The sequence below is a fragment of the Cucurbita pepo genome, chromosome 14 (assembly GCF_057944985.1).
Source record: "Cucurbita pepo subsp. pepo isolate OVF chromosome 14, ASM5794498v1, whole genome shotgun sequence".
In the NCBI taxonomy this organism is placed as follows: domain Eukaryota; kingdom Viridiplantae; phylum Streptophyta; class Magnoliopsida; order Cucurbitales; family Cucurbitaceae; genus Cucurbita; species Cucurbita pepo.
Genome location: NC_141811.1, coordinates 12,714,202 through 12,732,341, shown reverse-complemented (window position 1 = coordinate 12,732,341; position 18,140 = coordinate 12,714,202). Strand labels below are relative to the sequence as shown.

At 35.6% G+C, this 18,140-nt stretch overlaps 3 protein-coding genes and 1 long non-coding RNA gene across 5 annotated transcripts; 2 read left to right on the top strand and 2 right to left on the bottom strand.

The window, feature by feature from the left end:
* Positions 1-106: 106 nt before the first annotated feature.
* Positions 107-3,458, bottom strand: LOC111809975 (protein GET1). Its single transcript, XM_023696482.2, has 7 exons — positions 3,163-3,458; positions 2,674-2,753; positions 2,469-2,539; positions 1,613-1,683; positions 1,445-1,526; positions 1,290-1,339; positions 107-443 (listed from the first exon to the last, which is right to left on the bottom strand). Exons 1-7 carry the CDS (start codon positions 3,277-3,279, stop codon positions 375-377), a joined length of 540 nt encoding a protein of 179 aa, XP_023552250.2. The 5' UTR covers positions 3,280-3,458; the 3' UTR covers positions 107-374.
* A 424-nt stretch (positions 3,459-3,882) lies between these two features.
* Positions 3,883-5,520, top strand: LOC111809976 (HMG1/2-like protein). The gene is made up of 8 exons (XM_023696483.2): positions 3,883-4,048; positions 4,124-4,178; positions 4,337-4,435; positions 4,579-4,636; positions 4,719-4,763; positions 4,858-4,938; positions 5,027-5,119; positions 5,210-5,520. Exons 2-8 carry the CDS (start codon positions 4,132-4,134, stop codon positions 5,225-5,227), a joined length of 441 nt encoding a protein of 146 aa, XP_023552251.1. The 5' UTR covers positions 3,883-4,048; positions 4,124-4,131; the 3' UTR covers positions 5,228-5,520.
* Positions 5,521-7,141: 1,621 nt separating this feature from the next.
* On the bottom strand, positions 7,142-17,233 carry LOC111809973 (uncharacterized). Of its 2 annotated transcripts, XM_023696480.2 has the most exons (24): positions 17,043-17,233; positions 15,092-15,222; positions 14,486-14,570; positions 14,321-14,374; positions 14,163-14,254; positions 13,986-14,089; positions 13,404-13,476; positions 12,933-13,314; positions 12,494-12,820; positions 12,199-12,402; positions 11,379-11,474; positions 11,225-11,288; positions 10,856-10,983; positions 10,431-10,677; positions 10,190-10,314; positions 9,986-10,107; positions 9,597-9,720; positions 9,443-9,501; positions 9,263-9,347; positions 8,981-9,179; positions 8,432-8,533; positions 8,027-8,163; positions 7,740-7,799; positions 7,142-7,576 (listed from the first exon to the last, which is right to left on the bottom strand). In XM_023696480.2, exons 1-24 carry the CDS (start codon positions 17,079-17,081, stop codon positions 7,475-7,477), a joined length of 3,141 nt encoding a protein of 1,046 aa, XP_023552248.2. In that variant the 5' UTR covers positions 17,082-17,233; the 3' UTR covers positions 7,142-7,474. The 2 variants fall into 2 exon arrangements, with proteins under 2 accessions (XP_023552248.2, XP_023552249.2); XM_023696481.2 differs by lacking the exons at positions 15,092-15,222; positions 17,043-17,233 and having other exon boundaries at positions 14,463-14,570.
* LOC147789607 (uncharacterized) lies at positions 7,728-8,272 on the top strand. The gene is made up of 2 exons (XR_015411661.1): positions 7,728-7,849; positions 7,986-8,272. It is a non-coding gene; the product is annotated as an uncharacterized LOC147789607 (long non-coding RNA).
* Positions 17,234-18,140: the final 907 nt, after the last annotated feature.

The window sequence follows — 18,140 nt, the reverse complement described above, 5'->3', positions numbered from 1 at the left end:
TAACAATGTCAAATAGATTTTGGCCAATTTTAACACTATTCCAGATCCTAATACATGTCCACAATTATTAAATAATTTCTATAATAATTTTGAAATACTTATGATATACCAATAATAATATTATAATTTCTTTTTAAGAGAATAAGAATATTATTGAAAAGGAAAATAGCAACAATGCTGAACCTCATTTGAATGAATATAAGAAGAAAAAGTGGTGGGGCTGAAAAACTTGTCCTGCCTCCCCTAATTGAAATTTAGGAAAAGATGGGTTGCCCAAGATTTTACAGTGTCACAATTGCCTTTGTATGACCGTGACACATAGCATACGGTGATGTATCATTCATTCTACATCACATTTACCTTCAATCACCTTTTTAGCGGGCGACCCGACATACATATTTGCTAACCCGTGTCGACAGTATCAACCAAGGTATAATTCCAACCTGCAATTAATCATGACAACATAACTAATCAGGTAAAGATCGTAGCTATAGACAGTAGTTTCATGTTATCACCAGTAGTATGCTAATAGAACTAGAACCCGAACATATCGACTCTACAAAAGAAATCAAATATAACACCCCTCGTATTCGAGGTACTTGGGAACTTCCCTCTCATAGTATACTAACTCAAGCCCTAATCGAATAAAACAAATGCCTACCTTTAACTTTTCCCCCACTTTGTTTATTACGAATCACTCTAACTCCCCTCGAATTACTCTATAATATTTTTTGGGGTAAGAAACCGAGCGTTTAGTGAAAAAGAAAAATGAAAGAATTTACAAGGACATATAAGAAACAAGAAAAGAAAATCCAGGAAAAACTATAAACAGGGACTCACTTGTAACAAAATCAAACCAAGATCATAAGTACAAAAAGATCCTGTAACCGATGCCACAATGAGGCGTTAAACCTCACCACCTCCCCCACCTCATTTCATGACCTCTCCACCCCCTAAAAATCCTATTGTCTCTCTCAAGACAAATCCCACAAGATAGTAATGAAACTAGTATGCTACAAAATTTTACCTTCTTCCCCAATAAAGCAAACCTAGCAGTACCTCCTCAATCAAAGCTCAACAGTTACCATCCCATGCCATACATTAGCCACTATCACAGCCTCAATACCCTAAATCATATTCCTAATTCTATCATATCATGTATAGGGATGCTGAACATGTAAGTATCATTTTTCAAATAGGGGTAGTGGTATTATGCTTGAGGGATAAAATAAATTGACTGTGATCTAAGAGGTTATTTACGGACAATTGAGTAGTGATTATTGTTCTACCTTCACATAATCATTTACGATACCTCCAGCCTTCCAAGATAAAACTCTTCCTGCAGAAGGGGGAGCATCAAGACACTATAATAGTTAATACTTAAATGAAATGAAATTTCTTTTTAGTTGTTCTTCAGAAATTTGCTGGCAATGAGAGTGATTACCAAATGGCTGCACAAGGTGATGAGGTACAGTTGCAACAGAAACTCTCCAAAACCAGAAAACCAGCGCAATATACATAAAAACCTACACGACCACAAGATAAGTAATTTTGTAAAAGAACCCCCAACAAATAAACACATTTCTTAGAACATTCAGTACAATAAAATCACCTTTGATATCAACAGTACTCGACTGTATAAACCATAGGATGTCTTTATCTCCTTATTACGTGATTCTTGATCTGGCAGCAATGTCATTCAAAATGAATCTATAATGTAATCTGAAGTATCTTATTAAGTAGTACTGAAGGGAACAAAAGCAATTAATGGTGGAAAACTGCGGAAATAAGATTAACAGAAGTTGAGCCTAGTTTATGATGATAAATACGGCTATTTGCTGCCCTTATATTATAGTTGGCCTTCAAAATGCATTTTGAGTGACAGTGGGTTTTAGACAAAATAAGAATACAAGTCCACAAATCATTGCTTCTGCTAGTTGGATAACTTGAAACGAATTATAGAAAATAAAAAACTTGGTAAAGCCCTATATATAAGTGCTTCCCAAGCAACCGTAAAATGGTATTTAACATGGGCCAAATGAAAAATGTGGTTTAGTGTGCCCAAAGAAATAGATACACAAACATGAAAATATGCTAGTTAAAAACTACAAACTATGATGTGACACTCGAGTAAAGGAGAAGGAACATGAATTAATCGAGACCACATCCGAATGAGAGGGATCCTAAGGATAGGATAGCTACAAAGGCTTAAACGTAGGTAATGTGACCATGTCGCCTGCCGCAGGGATGCAGGGGAGTGCCAGAGCAATCAAGTGCCAAGTTCAAATTCCAAATCCTAATTCAAATCTTGAACATGGGTCGTTACATATGACATAAATTATTCCCATTGATAAGAAGTGGTATCTCATTTCACAATACTCTTTCAGCAACTCATTAGTTAAAAAGAAAAACAGAAAAATAATTGAGGGAAGATATTAGATATTAGGGGATGAATTAATTAGCCTCACAGTTTGCCAGCTCCTTCTCCTTAGCGGCTGCCAACCTCCGAAGTTTTGCAGCCTGTGCAAATGTAGATGGTCTACACGAACATAAAAGCAAATAAATATGATCCCCAGGATAATCATAACAGTCACAAGCAATTCTACTGAATTATTGATTTGAGCCGAATTAGGCACTGTTTAATGTTGAACCCAGCTGGAAAACTCTACTTACTGCGATAAGGTGCTTGCCTCCCTCAGAAGTTGCTTTATTGATTTGCGCAACTCCATTTCCACCTGGCTGTTGGAACCTCCCTGAAAAGCACATACATAATCGAAACATGAGTTTCAAAACAAAAAAGATTGACAAGATTGAACGGATAAAAATTATAACATAGCAAATTTCTTAGATATTAAGATTTAAAACATCAATAGATCTCCACATTGAATGCATCACGCCGCAAAACTAATCAAATCACAATGTCTTCAATCCAATATCGTGAACTTCACGAAGCACAGTAAGGAATATTGCATTCTTAAGCCTGTCAACGCAAAAACTGAAACGCGCTACAGCCCCAAAATTTGAGGTAGGCCTCAAAACTCGACTATCAATAACAAGTTAAGGGTTGAAAAGCAAGCAGAATGATAGAAAATACAAACATGAACAAGATTCCGACGGAAAAAAAAAAAAAAAAAAAAAAAAAAATCAAGCGAAAAGGCGAACCTTCTTCAGGTGCTCCAGCCATCTAGCGAGAAATTGAAAAGCGATAACGACCAAAAAAATGCATGGAGCCGCTATCGAGCTTCGATGCTCTACGATTCCTTCCGCTTCCGCTTCCATTTCCGGAGGATTTTCTGCAAGCACAGTGAATTAATCGAACCAGAAAACTCCGTTCGTCGTTGGAATACGACGGAGGTTATTCAGGAAGAAGTTGGGCCTATCATTGGGCTTCGAACATGAATAAATGGACTTCAGTAGAAGGTCTCCAAATCTAAGGCCCAGCCCAAACTCGTGGAGAAACAAAACGCAGCGTTTTAACCAAACGAGAAAATATCTTAGGAAAAGAAGCGAAGTTACGAAAATACCCCCAAAAAAAATGAGATCATTGATTACCTCAAGGACGCGTTAATCGTTTTATCACGTTTATTGTGATAAGTTGCGCACTAAGAGAGGGACGAGTTTTAAGGAGGGAGGGGCAAAGGCGTCATTTCGTGCTGAAACAACGGGCTTTAACTCACGTGTCTGGATCTGTTTCGAGGGAACAATTCACAGCGAAGAAATTGCAAACAACACACAAAGGAAACACAAAAGAGCGGAAAGCAAAAGGGGAGAGGCGAAGAGGAGCCAATGAGAAACGAGGACGCGGATCGCTGACGTGGCGAAAGATTTTTGAAATCCCGCCTAAACCCAGACCCCTTCAATTGACATCGCGATTTCTCTCGTTTCGACTCTTCTTCTCTTCAGAGGGTTTTTCACAATAACATAACATAACTATCGAAGCGCCAATCCCATTACGCGTCCCACGAAACAAACCAACCCATATTTCTCCCCCCACATTTCACTCTCACACTCTCTCCTTATCTTCTTCCCAAACCCTACACTTTTACAGGTACACTCCCAATCTCTCCGCCGCACGCTCTTCCTCTCTCCGCCAATTTTTCTTTACGTTTTTCCTCCTTTGCAGGATTCGTCATGAAGGGCGGTAAATCCAAGGCGGCGCCCAAAAAGACCGATACTAAGTGAGTTCCTCGATAACATCTCATTTTTTCTGTATATCTTTCCTTCATCTTACCACGTTGTGAAGCAGATAGTTGGATCGGACGCGTTCGCTTTGTAATTGTTGGTTCTGATCTCCGTTTATATATTGTGTTTTGTTGTTATTATTTTTTTTTTTTAGGTTGAAGAGCAAAGGTGCTGGAGCTAGTAAGAAATCAGCCAAGGCTGCAAAGGATCCTAACAAGCCGAAGAGGCCTGCCAGTGCTTTCTTTGTCTTCATGTATATCTCTCTCTCTCTCCATCAAGCTTATCCATTTTTTAATCAATTTTCAGATCCGTGTTTTTTTTTTTTTTTTTTTTGCCGTCTAGGTCACTTTTGTACGGATTTTTACTTGTTCGATTTCTTCGTTGATGAATTTGTAGGGAGGAATTCAGGAAGCAGTACAAGAAGGAGCATCCTAATAACAAATCTGTCGCGGCTGTAAGTGATTTTAGATCTGCGCACTGTTTTTCTCTTCGTTTTTCTGTAGAAGATTCTTAGAGCGTTTTCGTTTGGTCAACAGGTTGGAAAGGCTGGTGGTGATAAATGGAAGTCATTGTCCGAAGCTGTAAGTAATTAGATGGAAATTGATGTCATTTTTACCGAATGTTTTGTGAATGGCATGAAATTACGATTTCCTCATATCTTCACTCTGATATCAGGAGAAAGCACCTTACGTAAGCAAGGCTGAGAAAAGGAAAGCCGAGTACACTAAGACCATGCAGGCTTACAATAAGAGAATTGTACGTTCTCTAATTTTGTTATCATTTCCAATAATTTTTATACACATTCATTATTCTCAGCCGTCTTAAACATGTGCGATTCTGTTAGGCGGAGGGAGGTAATGGAGCTGAAGAAGAAGAATCGGACAAATCCAAATCAGAAGTCAACGATGAAGATGAAGATGATGATGAGAGTGGAGAGGTTCGTAATTAAGCTATGCTTTACATATGTATTTCTAGATGTAAAAGGAATTAGAGAACCTGACAGACAATCTTTGATTTCGAATTGCAGGAAGACGATGACGAGTAAATGTTAGGGACGAGGAAGAATGATGTGGTGGAAGAACAAGCAATTAACTCCTTCACAGTCCGGTGCAAAAAAAAAAAACAAAGCAATTTAGATTTTTCTTATGTCTCGGATGAATAGCTACTTCTTTTTTTCTTTTCCTTTTTTTTTTTTTTTTTTTTTTTTGGGTAATTAGGATAGATGGGAGAAAAGAAATCAAAACAAGAAAGGTTCGGGTTGAATGTTAGATTCCTTAAGTTGACATGCTTCTGTATTCAAGCAAAATCTGTTAGTAATTTCACAATCATTCAGTTTCAGTTGATTATTCTACTGATATTACCTCTCATGAATCTTGTGGGCTTTTATTCTCTGTTGGGGGAGTCTGGAATCAGCATATTTTTACTGGTTACATGACTCATTGACTCGACCATTCGATTCGCCACGGAAATGGATTAATTTGTCTTGAGATTAACATAGAATGTAGGGTGAGTTGTCATTTTCTTGCTGACAGGATTGGAGTCCGAAAGTTTGTTTGATTCTCCAACAGTGTCAGCTTTGGTCATTGATGTTTGTTTGAAATGATGGTGTTGTGGTTGACGTCACTTTACTTTTCTCAATGAAAGCTGGGTTTTTTTTTTTTTTTTTAATTTTTTTTTTTATTGTTCATCATCATATTCTCCTCTGGTTTCTCACCCAAGTTGAAAATGACCGGTTTTGGATTGTGATGTGCCGGAGAAGTCTAAACTGCTTTACTTTCCATCTTTAATTTGTGATGCACAGAGCTGTTGGTATTTTGGACTAAAAAGAGAATTGTTTATTGGATGATAGGCTTCATTTTAGGTGTGAACTTGATGTTATATTGCAGAATTTTGGGTGGATTGTCTTTGTTATTATGCCTGCAATGATGTGTCTGTTTATTGTTCTTTGACTACAAATGGTAAATGGTCTTATTCTAAGAACTCTACTTCATAGTAAGAAACCCTGCTAACAAATTGAATGAAATGGCGTAATATACGATATTGAATAATTGAGTTTCTGACCTAGGTAACAAATGAGGGATGATAATTTGATTTACCCACCTCAATTCATACTGAAATTTAGAACATCACAATATTATTGCTATTTTGTATTTAAGAAAAAATTATTAGCATTTGAGCAGGAGAGTAAAGTTGATTTATTTAAATAAGAAAGATGGGGCAGTTTAGTGGTGGGAATTTGAAAAGCGTGGAGAACAGAGAGGCTATGAAATTGTGGTCTTGAAGTTGAAGTTGTGACCTTAGATGGCCGGACAGCTTCCGTTGCCTCCATCGCCATGTCCAGGTGCTCACCTCTCTCTCTCTCTCTCTCTCTCTCTCTCTCATCATCATCTAATCCAATAGTTCCAATAATCCCTCCTAATCTCATCTTTTGCTTAATTTGTAATGCAATGCTACGAGAACTGAGTTGAAGTTGTTGTTGTGGAGGGTATTAAAGTTGAGATAGCATCCATCATTTGAGTGGTTCTTTATCTCAACATGCTTGCTTCTATCTAGCTAACCCAGTTCCTTCCATGTGCTTGCTTAACTAAGTTTTAGTGGTGTCCATCTGGATATACTTACAAATCTATTAATCTTATTCTAGTTTTCTCCTCTAATCTTGATTAGCCAGCTTTGCTTCCACTAATCTACAGGCCTGCTAAATGCTCTCTCTCTCTCTATATCTCTAGACCAGGTCTTAGCACATGCAAATATGCTACTTACACATGCACTCTCAAATTTGTGCCTGCCTAATATCATTTTTATTATTGCTTCCCATGTTCGAAATTCCCTCGTTTTCTTTACATTCATTTATTGAGCTAAGTTCTAATAGACAATATTTGTAAGTTCAGATAGACAAAGATATTACCACCAATCAATTTGATCAACAAGGGTATAGATGAACAATATGAACAATGAACGATGAACAAGCGAAAAATTTAGTACTATAATTTTAGGTAATGTGGTTGTACATGAAATGTGAATTTGATTTGTATGAAAGTAATTGATCTCCAAGAAAGGAAAAAAAGAAAAATGTTGAAAGGGAATTTGAGTATTGGGTGCTGGACTAGCTTCTGCTAAAAAACCAGAGGTAGTTTCAGCACCCGGGGGATGCCTAAGTCTATATATATGTATTTAACTTATGCACACACAACAAAAGCAAAGCAAAGCAAACAAAATATATAAACAAACTCAATAAAAACCCCCAAATCGAGAAATGACATTGGCTTACAAATCTCCATGGATGTTGAACTTTTCAATTACGCTTTCCCTGTTCGACAGTTCGCAGTAATTGAGTTGCCATGGATGAAAATGACTTCGCTGTGTCTTGCATATCCGTAGCTCTTAAGTTGATTCCCTGAGCATTCAACAAACAAAAAACTATCATCGTTTTATCCTCCCTATGCTCAAATCCAATATTTTCAACGATATCTATATATGTATATCTACCAAAACTTTGGATCAATCTTTTCTTCTTAACGATAAGAAGGATTTCATTGGACCCAATTTGGTGATTGTACCTGTAATTTCGTTATGTTCTCTTGCAGCTTGCTTTCTGCCATTTTTGCAACACTTGTATCCTGAAAACGATGGAGATCAGATCAATGGGGACTTGCAACAAATATTCTTGGTACAATACTTTCTGAATCACTATATCTATCTACTACTCCATAATCGCATTTTAGAATATCACCAAGATCTAGTTGTTGGTGATCTTGGTGATATTGACATAATAGTTCCTTTTTCTTTTCCACTTCTATGCGTAGTTAGGAACTTAAGAGATGGTTGGAAGCCAATTTATACTTACCCCAGCCGATGAGAATCCGTACTTCTTCTTGATTTGATCAACTGCACCTGCTTTATTATCTGCTGCATTATTCCAATCAGGTTGCTCTTCCTTGGCTGAGTTTTTGTCCGTTTTGACCTTCATCTGTTTCAGTTTTCCTGAATTTTTATTTATGAGGTTGTTTCTATTAGTACAGCGGTGGATATGAGCATTGTTCTGATTTGTGGAACCCATAATCAATAGTTCAATAAAACTTCAAATTTTACATTTTCAAAGCAAGCAGCCAACATTAAATTTGGGACTGCCATTTGAATGATGTTATTGTACACTAATCTTCACTTTGAATGTCAAATTGTTAAAGTGACCAGCAGCTAAAAAAATCCATCAAGAAAAGATTTTTCCTTGTGAAGTTGGAAGGACACTGACCTTTAAGAGAATTAAATGTACTGGCCAACTTCTGCTTATTTAAAGCAGCCAACTTGCTCTGTTCTTTTGGTTTTTCAGCAGGGTCATCAAGTTCAATGTCATCTGAGGAAGGATAGAACAGACAAGATAACTTGTTCAGGGTTTACATTCATTAAACAATAGGATATTGACTAGAGACAACAATGGATTTAGATAAGTTATGGAAAAACTATTGGCAAAAAAGAAAGCTAGAAATATATACAGCTTATTCTTCTCCTTCTTCGGCGAACAAGGATGAATATATAAAAAAAATACTCCTTTTTTATAAAGTTCCAATATTATCTTTAACGTTTTATAAGCATTTCAAAACTACCTTTGGAGCAAAAATTCTTTAGAACGTTGGATGAAATTGGGAATATTCAAATGAATTTCTACTAAAGTTTTGAAACATTTACCAAGAATCAAATGTAATATTGCAATTTTTGAAATAAGGGAAAAGTTATTTTCATTTGAAATTTAGCAGAAAAAATATTTGGTAAAAATGATAAAAGTAGCTCGTGGAGTGAATACCTATATCCAACGCTGACTTGTCTTCATTTGGGACCAAGTTTTCACTACCTTCAACGATCTTAACATCCCTATGGAAGTTGGAAGATGAGAAGATTACGGAAAGTTCTTCAACACTTTCCCTATTATCTTCTATTTCAATATCAGGAGTCTGTTTTGGTTTGTTTCCAGCAATCTCTTGGAAAACCGAAGAAAATATACCCTACCATTCATTCAGAAAACATGTTTTGTTACCCTTTTCATGGAACACTCTCGCTGTAAGCAAAGTTTAAACCATATTTATACCTTCTTTTTTTCCTTGGGAGCAGTGGTCAATTCTTGTAAAAGCATATGATCTTTCCTGTATATGTGACTGACAGAGTCCAAAATCCTATAACAAAAATAAACCAAGCTGAAGTACACAACCCTTTTTACAGCAACAAACTGATATATTTTGAATGCATCCAACATGAAAGAGATATATACCTAAACATTTTCTTATGGCACAACACCGAGACAATAAATATTTCTCGATCACCGTTCACCTGTTTCACAAAGAAGACGAACATTAAGGGATAAAAAAGAACACGACAGTCTCGGAGGTGGGAAAATTTTTAATATTAACATCCATGCTTCATACCACAAGAAGTTCCCCATCCTTGGAAGAACATATAATGCTTTCAGGCAACGAATTAGCTTTTGAAGGAGAATATTTGACACCTCTTACTGAAGTCTCCTTTAAGAGAGATAACTCTGGCAAGGACCTGTAATTGAAGGTATTTAGCTTAATATATGCCAAACAGATCACAAAAATACACACTCCAAATGCGACGATGAAAACCGACGAGATCATCAAGACCTCAGAAAGATACGCATGACATTGAGCAACCTTTTACTTCTAGTTAGCAAAGCACTCCTACTCGTGGACGTTGTAATCATAGAGAAAATAAAATAATGTAAATCCAATCTCTAACATGGTATAATTTTGACTACACTACGAGCAAAGGATGAAAAACCACAACCAGGCACCTTATTTCAATTTTCCCAGTGTCAAAAACGAGCAAGAGGCCAACATCTGAGGTACTATAGAAGGTAGATGCCCAACAACACGACGAGTGATACTTCTTCTTGTAGAGAACCTTCTTGATTCCCTGAGAAGAAATAACAATCACAGTGGTAGTCTCATATAATGTAGAAAGATGATTCAATTAGGTCCCTGCCGATGATTTCTACCTGAACAGCATGAACGAAGGAATAGATATATGCAGCTTTCTCTGAACAAAGTAACACTAGCGACTGTTTCGGCACGCTATCCACAGCTGCAATTCCTGATCCTCTGGTCGATGCATCTTGTCCATCTGCAAAAATCCAAAGGAAAGGAGTTCAGTTTGATTCTTCTACTTCATCAATGGAGCCCTACAAGAGAAGAGGATGCATTAAGCAAAAATGGAAACCTGAAGAAGGAAGATCTTACATAGAACCTGCATGAATAGAGCTCTGGAGGGTTTCTTGGGATGAACCATGCTAGCACTTAGTGTGTTTCCCGTTTCACTATCAAGAGCCAAAATAGAGGAATCTACTGTGGCAATAGTGAGAACATTTTTCTCAAAGCCCTGAAAATTGCAGCTTTCAAACTGCAAAGAAATGATACCGGTAGATATTTCACTGGCAACACGCTTTTGATATATTAGATTCGACCCTTGGATATCGAATACGGAAACCTGTTGAAGATGATAACAGTTGTGGCGAATTAGATTTGTTTGTTTTCCTCCAAACATCGAACAAATCTACCTAAAAATGAAGAGAGAAGACACAATATGTGTTCCCTGACATCTTAAAAGGAAATAAGCTTTAAAAATCAAGATGAGAAGAAAGTTCAAAATAAGAGAGTATGCTTACAAATCCTCTATCAGACCCAACAGCAAGATGATTCGATCTGGGGCTTATGTTGATTGCAAGTATTGATCCATCAATTTTTAGTAGCTTAACACTCTGGATAATCTGATTGTTCCGTTTCTTTGTGCTTCCTGTGGTATGTCAGATGATCACTTTCCCAACACATCATTGCAAACTCATTGCTACTGGATGAATAACGTAACAGCCCATCTTTGGGCTTTCCCTTTCGGGCTTTTCCTCAAGGTTTTTAAAATGTGTCTGTTAAGGAGAGGTTTCCACACCTTTATAAAGAATGCTACGTTCTCCTCCCCAACCAATGTGGGATCTCACAAATAATCAGACAAACCAAAAACAACATGAATCTAGAACTACCTTGGAAAGGCATAAAACTGTTGTCTGCTGCATAAGGTTCGGGTCGAAATTTAAAGATCCGGACCTGACAAATTCAATAGTCATGACATTAAACCCTTAAGAATCCTATTTTTTTCTTTCAGTTTTGTAAAACTATTAAAACATATCACTTCACCATTCCGCTATGATCTCCAGAAACAAGAATCTGGGAACTGCCATCAAAATGTAATGCTGTCACCGGAATGCCACTTAAAGAAAAATCATCCTCACTCTGCATTATTAATAATTATGCAAGTTAGTACTTTACAGTAAGAAATTTTATTCTTTAGTTACAATCTATGGTGCAAAAAAGCCACACTCAAGTCTTTGCATGGTGTCATGGTCATGCTTGTCAAAGGCGTGTTGCCCATGGCCGCATGTCCGTTACATGCCAAAACCCTTGCCTTGTACTACTTTATCGCTTTCGTCTGCTACTTTCATGTTGTATTATTTCCTTTTTGTTTTTTCTAAGAATATGATGTTTCGGCAAAATCATGGCTACGCCTGGTAGACATGAAATGCTTCAGAATGTACGGGGATGCGACTAGTTGTCAAATTCTCCCTACCTAAAAAGTTATATACTGTTTAAGCCGTTGTTTCCTTTTTGCTTGCATGCTATATAACACCACTTTCAATCTCTCTCTCATTCTTACTTTCAAACTCTCTTTCCAAAATCTCTCTGCCCCGTTTTCTAAAATCTTTTTTTCAAATCGGGGTCCAAGGCTTGAGCATACATTGTTCTACCATATGCAACACGATCCAAAGTTGGCTTGACTCACTCAATGCTAAAAGTGAGTGCCACACAATCGTCAAATCCGCTGCCAAGAAAAGGCGATTGTGACACATAGCATGCCTGCTACTCATGTAGCAAATGAAGGAAAATAGAGATAGGAAAATGAAACTAAAATTTCTCCTTTATTTGAACTCTCTTTTAACTCAGATAGAAAAATATTTACCTGTTGTTGCAATGAATAGATTGGGAAGAAAATTGGAGATGACGCATCCCAAAAATTTATGCTTCCATCATTATGTCCAGATATATACAAATTCTCAACCTTTGAAAATCCAACAAATTGGACTGTGTCCAAGTATGATACTTCCTTTGGTTTTGACTCTGAAAGAAAAAGGGAAGGAATATCTTTTGTCCGCTGAATGTAATCCTACAGTGACATATCAGAAAGTGCAAGAAATTAGTATATGGGGAGGATTAGAATGCATAGAAACAAGAAATGAATTACCCTTTTAGCCTACCTCATCAGAAGCATATAGAGAACAAGAATTATTGGTGAAAAACCTTGCCACAGTTATGTGTGAATCAACAAACGGAATCTTAAGCCTGGCCTCTTTTGGAAGTGAGGCTGCCGTCCTGGATTGACATTGTTGTAGCAGATATTTCTCAATCAAGAAATCATCATAAGTGTAAACACAGCCAGATTTTCCAAGCAATAGCAGATAATCTTGCTTGTTCTTGCTGTGATCACTGAGACTTGAAATGATATCCATATCGACGCAAGGTTCAGAAAGCTGAAGCCCCACTTTGATCATGCGAGCTTCAATTTGCTCATTCAACAAGACTACCTGCCTCCAAATGAACTAAATGTTAGTTCAATGTAAAACTATGGTTTAAAGACTAAAATTGTTCAGTTACATTCCTAAAACTATCAATTCTGAAAGGGCATCATCACAGTACCTGCAGTGAGTTTGAAGAGGCACCCATAACGTATAGTCGACTTGCTTTTGCATCCACATAATTACATCTCAGAGATGCTATAGGAATTTTGTCCAACTTATAGCCAAGATTAAGCTTGCATAAAGGACCACTTCGACTGCTATTCTCTGACACTGATTCAAAATTTTGATTTTGGCCATAAAGAATAGCCCATACCAAAACTTCTCCATTGCTATACCCGACAGCAACTTTACTTCCTAAAGGGCAAACCCAACATGCAGAAGTCACCTTCTTTGCTTCTTGATATGATGATAGCTTGGTATGTCCACCCGTGATGAAAATAGATTTGGATTCTTTAATTTTCCACAAAGTAATCAAGCCATCATTGAATATTAGAAGCACTCTACAAGATTAGAAACAAAGATGACAGTGATAACCTTGCATTTTAATAGTTATAGCAGCGTAAGTCAAGGCAATGGTATCTTGCATTACCTCTTGAATTCAGCGGTCGGTTGTGGTAGTATGTGGGTTATATAAGTGTCACTGGTAACTTCAGCTGGATTTCCTGAATAAGATGATTGGGTATAAGACCTGTAGTCAAGTCTATAAAACCTCACAATCTGAACATGTAGTCATATCTATAAGATCTCACACCATCTAAACCCTCTCGAGAAGACTCTAATGGAGACACTTAATTCATTATGTGAAAAAACTAAGTTACTTTCAATATTTTTCAACGAAATTATAAGGAACGTTCAAATTTGATGAATTTGACACACATGTTTAGTAAAAGGACTAACCTTAAATACTTTAATTTTTGGGTCATTTTCGAGTCATTTTCCATAGGTGTACCATTTGCACTTTTTTCTTATTTAAAACGAGGGTCATGTTCAGAAAAGTAGTTTTCTCATTTTAGTCTCTTACTAAATTCACTAAAGATGGTACTAACTTAAAAAAAAGAAAAGGAAGAAAATCTATAAGTCCTCGTTGACTTCGATTGAATTATAAACAAATTGTGAGAAAGATGCAAACATAATGCAGAGATGGAATGAAGAACGAAAAGGGTCTTCTCACCACGTGAGGCTGAAACAGGTATGATGTACTTCATTTGTATTATGTTGCAGAGACTTTGATCAAGCTTTAAAATTGAAACATTACCGAGATAATCTCCAACATACCTGCAAGTTTTAGTAACAGAGACCCCTCAATACAGACTTAAGGACAGTAACACGCCCAGTAGAACAAACTTACATGTATGAACTCTGTTGCAAGATCGTGAAAGAGGTGATTTCTTCGTCGTAAGCATGCACATGTACCAACAACTTCCTGTCTATATCCCATACCTACACAAGCAGGGCTTGTCAATGCAAATGCTACATTATATTGGAGACAGATTATAGCCTAAATACCTCAATTTGGTTCTTTGGAGTAACATTTAGAAGAAATCCCTGATTCTCCATGAACTGAAAATGAAAAACCTCAATATCTTAAGAAGTTATCTTATCAGGAAGCTCTTGAAGGGTAAATGTTGAACAGAAACAGATACAGAACTGAAAAGATAAGAATCAGTATACTTGCAAAAACTTGCTAGGAAGTGCCTCCTTAGACTCTAGTAGAGCCTGAGAGTTATCTTTTCCAAATAGCTTGATCTGACCACATCTACGGATAACAATATACATTGAAAGTTAAACATTCAATTATTTAACCAATCAACAAACTGAAAATAGGAATATCATCTCCATTGGTAAGAAGTTTTCTTTGGGGAAACTCAAAGCAAAACCATGAGAGTTTATGCTCAAAATGGACAATATCAAACTATTGTGGAGAGTCATGATTCCTAACATGGTATTAGAACCATGTCAATAAAATCCTCAAATGTTGAACAAAGGGTGTTCTTTGTTCGAGGATTCCAGAGAAGGAGTCAAACCTCGATTAATGGGAGGCTGTTCGAGGACTCCATAGACCACGAGGGAAGTTCTATAGTGTACTTTGTTCGAGAGGAGGATGGTTGGGAGAGAGTCTCATATGGGCTAATTTAGGGAATGATCATGGGTCTCTAAGTAAGAAATAAATCTCTCTAAGAGCTATTGCTCAAAGTAGACGATATCATACCATTGTGTGGAGAGTCGTAACTCCTAATGGTAAATGGGTAATTAATGAAAGAAGAATTGGAAAGGTACCTGGTGGAAAGAGCGAGTATCTTTTGGATGGAATCATAAGCAGACATGGTAGAGCCTGATGGAATGCCATAGTGGAAGGCAACACGAGGTTCCACCTCGCATCCTTTCAAGCCATCAATGGTGCTTCCTGGCTGCATCACAAACATGCATATTTATAGTAATTAAATTAAATTGTTCATCACAAATATACTTTTATCATTCTAATTAATCTATACTTATTTATTTATTTTTAGTAATTAAATTAAAATTTGTAATTATCAATATTACATTTAATTAATGTATCAATAAATATATTTTAAGTGATTAATTTATTAAACTGTCTATTAAATAATACTAAAAAAGTTAACCATAATTACCACAATATATTCATATTAATTAAATATATAAATTTAAATTAATAAATATATTAACAATTTCTAATACTACTGTAATTATTTAATTTTGTTCCATATTTACAAAATTGGTAAAACAAACACAAACATTAATTGTCATTTATCTCAAATATTTACAAAATAATTTTGGGCAAGAAACACTTTCCTTTACATTTAATTTTTTTTTAGAAAGTGTTACAAAAATGGAGTCCCATTTAATTAGTTAGCACTCGGGAACGCCAACATTTCTAATAAATAATTTATTAGATTGAGAAACTAAATTTTATAATTCAACCTTTTTAGAGAATCTCTATATATATTTTAATTTTATTTTTTAAATTGGGGCTATAATTTTTCCCATTCAAATTGTATACTACATTGATTTAAATCTTAGACTATTTCAAAAATCTTGTGGCTCAAGGAGTATTCCTACTTTACATAAATTTGATTTTATTAATTTTATATTTAAAAAAATATATTTTTCTCTTTTTCTATTTAATGATTTGTTAGCCCTCACCTTTATTAATTTTTTTGATAGTTAAGAAATAAAGTATAAAGAATGAGAGAATTTTTTTTTTTTTTTTTACCCATTTCAAATTTTTGGCGGTAAGAAAGATTCTTTTGGTCAAAAGAGAAGAATTTATTTATAAAATGAGAAAATATTTTATTCTCAATCAGAGATTTAATTCTCATTTTTTCATACTAAAAAATATATTTTGTATATTTTCCATATGTTTTAATTAAAAAAAAAACTTGAAAATATAAATTAAAATATTTAATTGTTCAAAGTTGAAATAGAATTCTAACTAAAAATATTTTAACAATTTTTTTTTACAAAAAATATTGAAATTGAGGAAAGGTCAAATAAATGGTAAATAATAAATTTACGAAAGCCAAGGAACTGTTAACAATTAAATCCCCTTCGCCCTCCGCCAACTTTTAAAATTCCGTAAGGCACAATGTCTCGTACTGTGTCACACAAGAACCCAAGCGTCGCCAATAATACGACAATTGGATTCTATTTTCATATAAACAACTCAACCACGCGCCAATTTCTTCTTCTTCTTCGACTCGACGACCTTCGCCCGATTTGCAGCAGCGAAATCGAGGAAGGATAAAACATGAAACGCATCGCATTTGAAATTAGCAACAAATCTTAGAGATTCAACTCCTACATCTAGACTTTCCGGATAAATTTCAACGTCGCAACGATTTTCAAATTTCCCACGCTTTCAAGAAATAAAAAATCAGTAAACAAAATTAAGATACCGAACTTCGCATTCGTCAAACTCCAGTCAATTTTATACAAAAATCGTTGCTAAAGCTGAAGAAATTTCAATTCAATTCAATTCAATTCGAGCTTCCGTTTCTTTCAAACCTCGTATATTCCGCAAAAACAAATCAAATCCGAAGAAAAAACGACGCAGAACGACTTAATCGAAGCAGTAATAATCAGGCAACGAAGTTAAAAAGCATTAGAGATCAAAAGAGTGCGATCATTTTCAGTATTCAGTAAAGGCAATCGATCAGAAGAAGAGGAGATAATTAACAGAGTAGAAAGAAATTAAAGAACGACTTACCTTCCGCGAAGCCTTCTCAACGAGTTTCTTGACAAACATCTCGGCGATTGCGAGAGCTCCAGTCGCTGAGAATCTGAGTGAAGGATGATAAGTGAGATCAGAAGAGAAGACTGAAAATGGAAGATGAAATCCGCTTTGAGATAACCGACGAAGTTTCTTTTGAGCAGAGAGAGGAAAATGAATGGGACAAAGAAGAAACCAAGTTTTTTTTTCAAAAAGCACAAAAGGAAGGTTTGGATCATCTGAATGGGACACGTGTACGTTGATTAGGTAGCCCTGAAAACGACAGGGAGGGAAGAGAAGTTATGAAACGAACGCCTCTGACGAGTTAAACAAAGCCACGTGGATTTATAAGTGGGTCCCATTCCACCGGCTCTGAATTCTGGTTTGCCACGTGGCTAACTGAATACTTTTGGTTGCTTCTTCGAAAATAAAAAATATGAAGCTATTTTAAAATAAATAAAATTTAATTTCGTATGTAATAAATAAATAAATAAATAATATATAATATTTTGGTAGAATATTGGAGGTAATAATTGAAAGGGGGGAAAGGCGTTGAAATATTAAAGATTTGGAATTATTGGAAATGGAAATGAAATTTCATAACTCTCTTTAACCATTTGCTTTATTTGATTTATGCCTTTAAGTCGGTGAACTGGACTACCAAAACTGTTATTATTATTATTATTGTATTTTTTTATTTGGGATTTATTTATATTTGTAATTATTCCATTATTTAGTGGAAAATGACCATTTTTTTTTAATTAGATTATGTAATCAAATATAATATAAAATAAAATTTTATTTATAAATCTGCTATGTTTGCGTCTATTTGGTCTAAATTTTACCATAAATATGTCATTTAGAAATTACGAACCTCCACAATAATATGATATTGTCAACATAAGCTCTCAGTTTTTTTTTTCAATTAAAAAAAAAAGTCTCATATGGGAGGTTAGAGGACTACAAATGATGGGCTGGGCTTATGTTATTGTAGAAGGCCCAATAAGCTTGTAGAATTGTTGGGTCTGGCCCAGTTAGACTAGCAACATTTTTTGTTTTGGTTGTGAAAGACTGATAATGTTAAGTAAAATTACT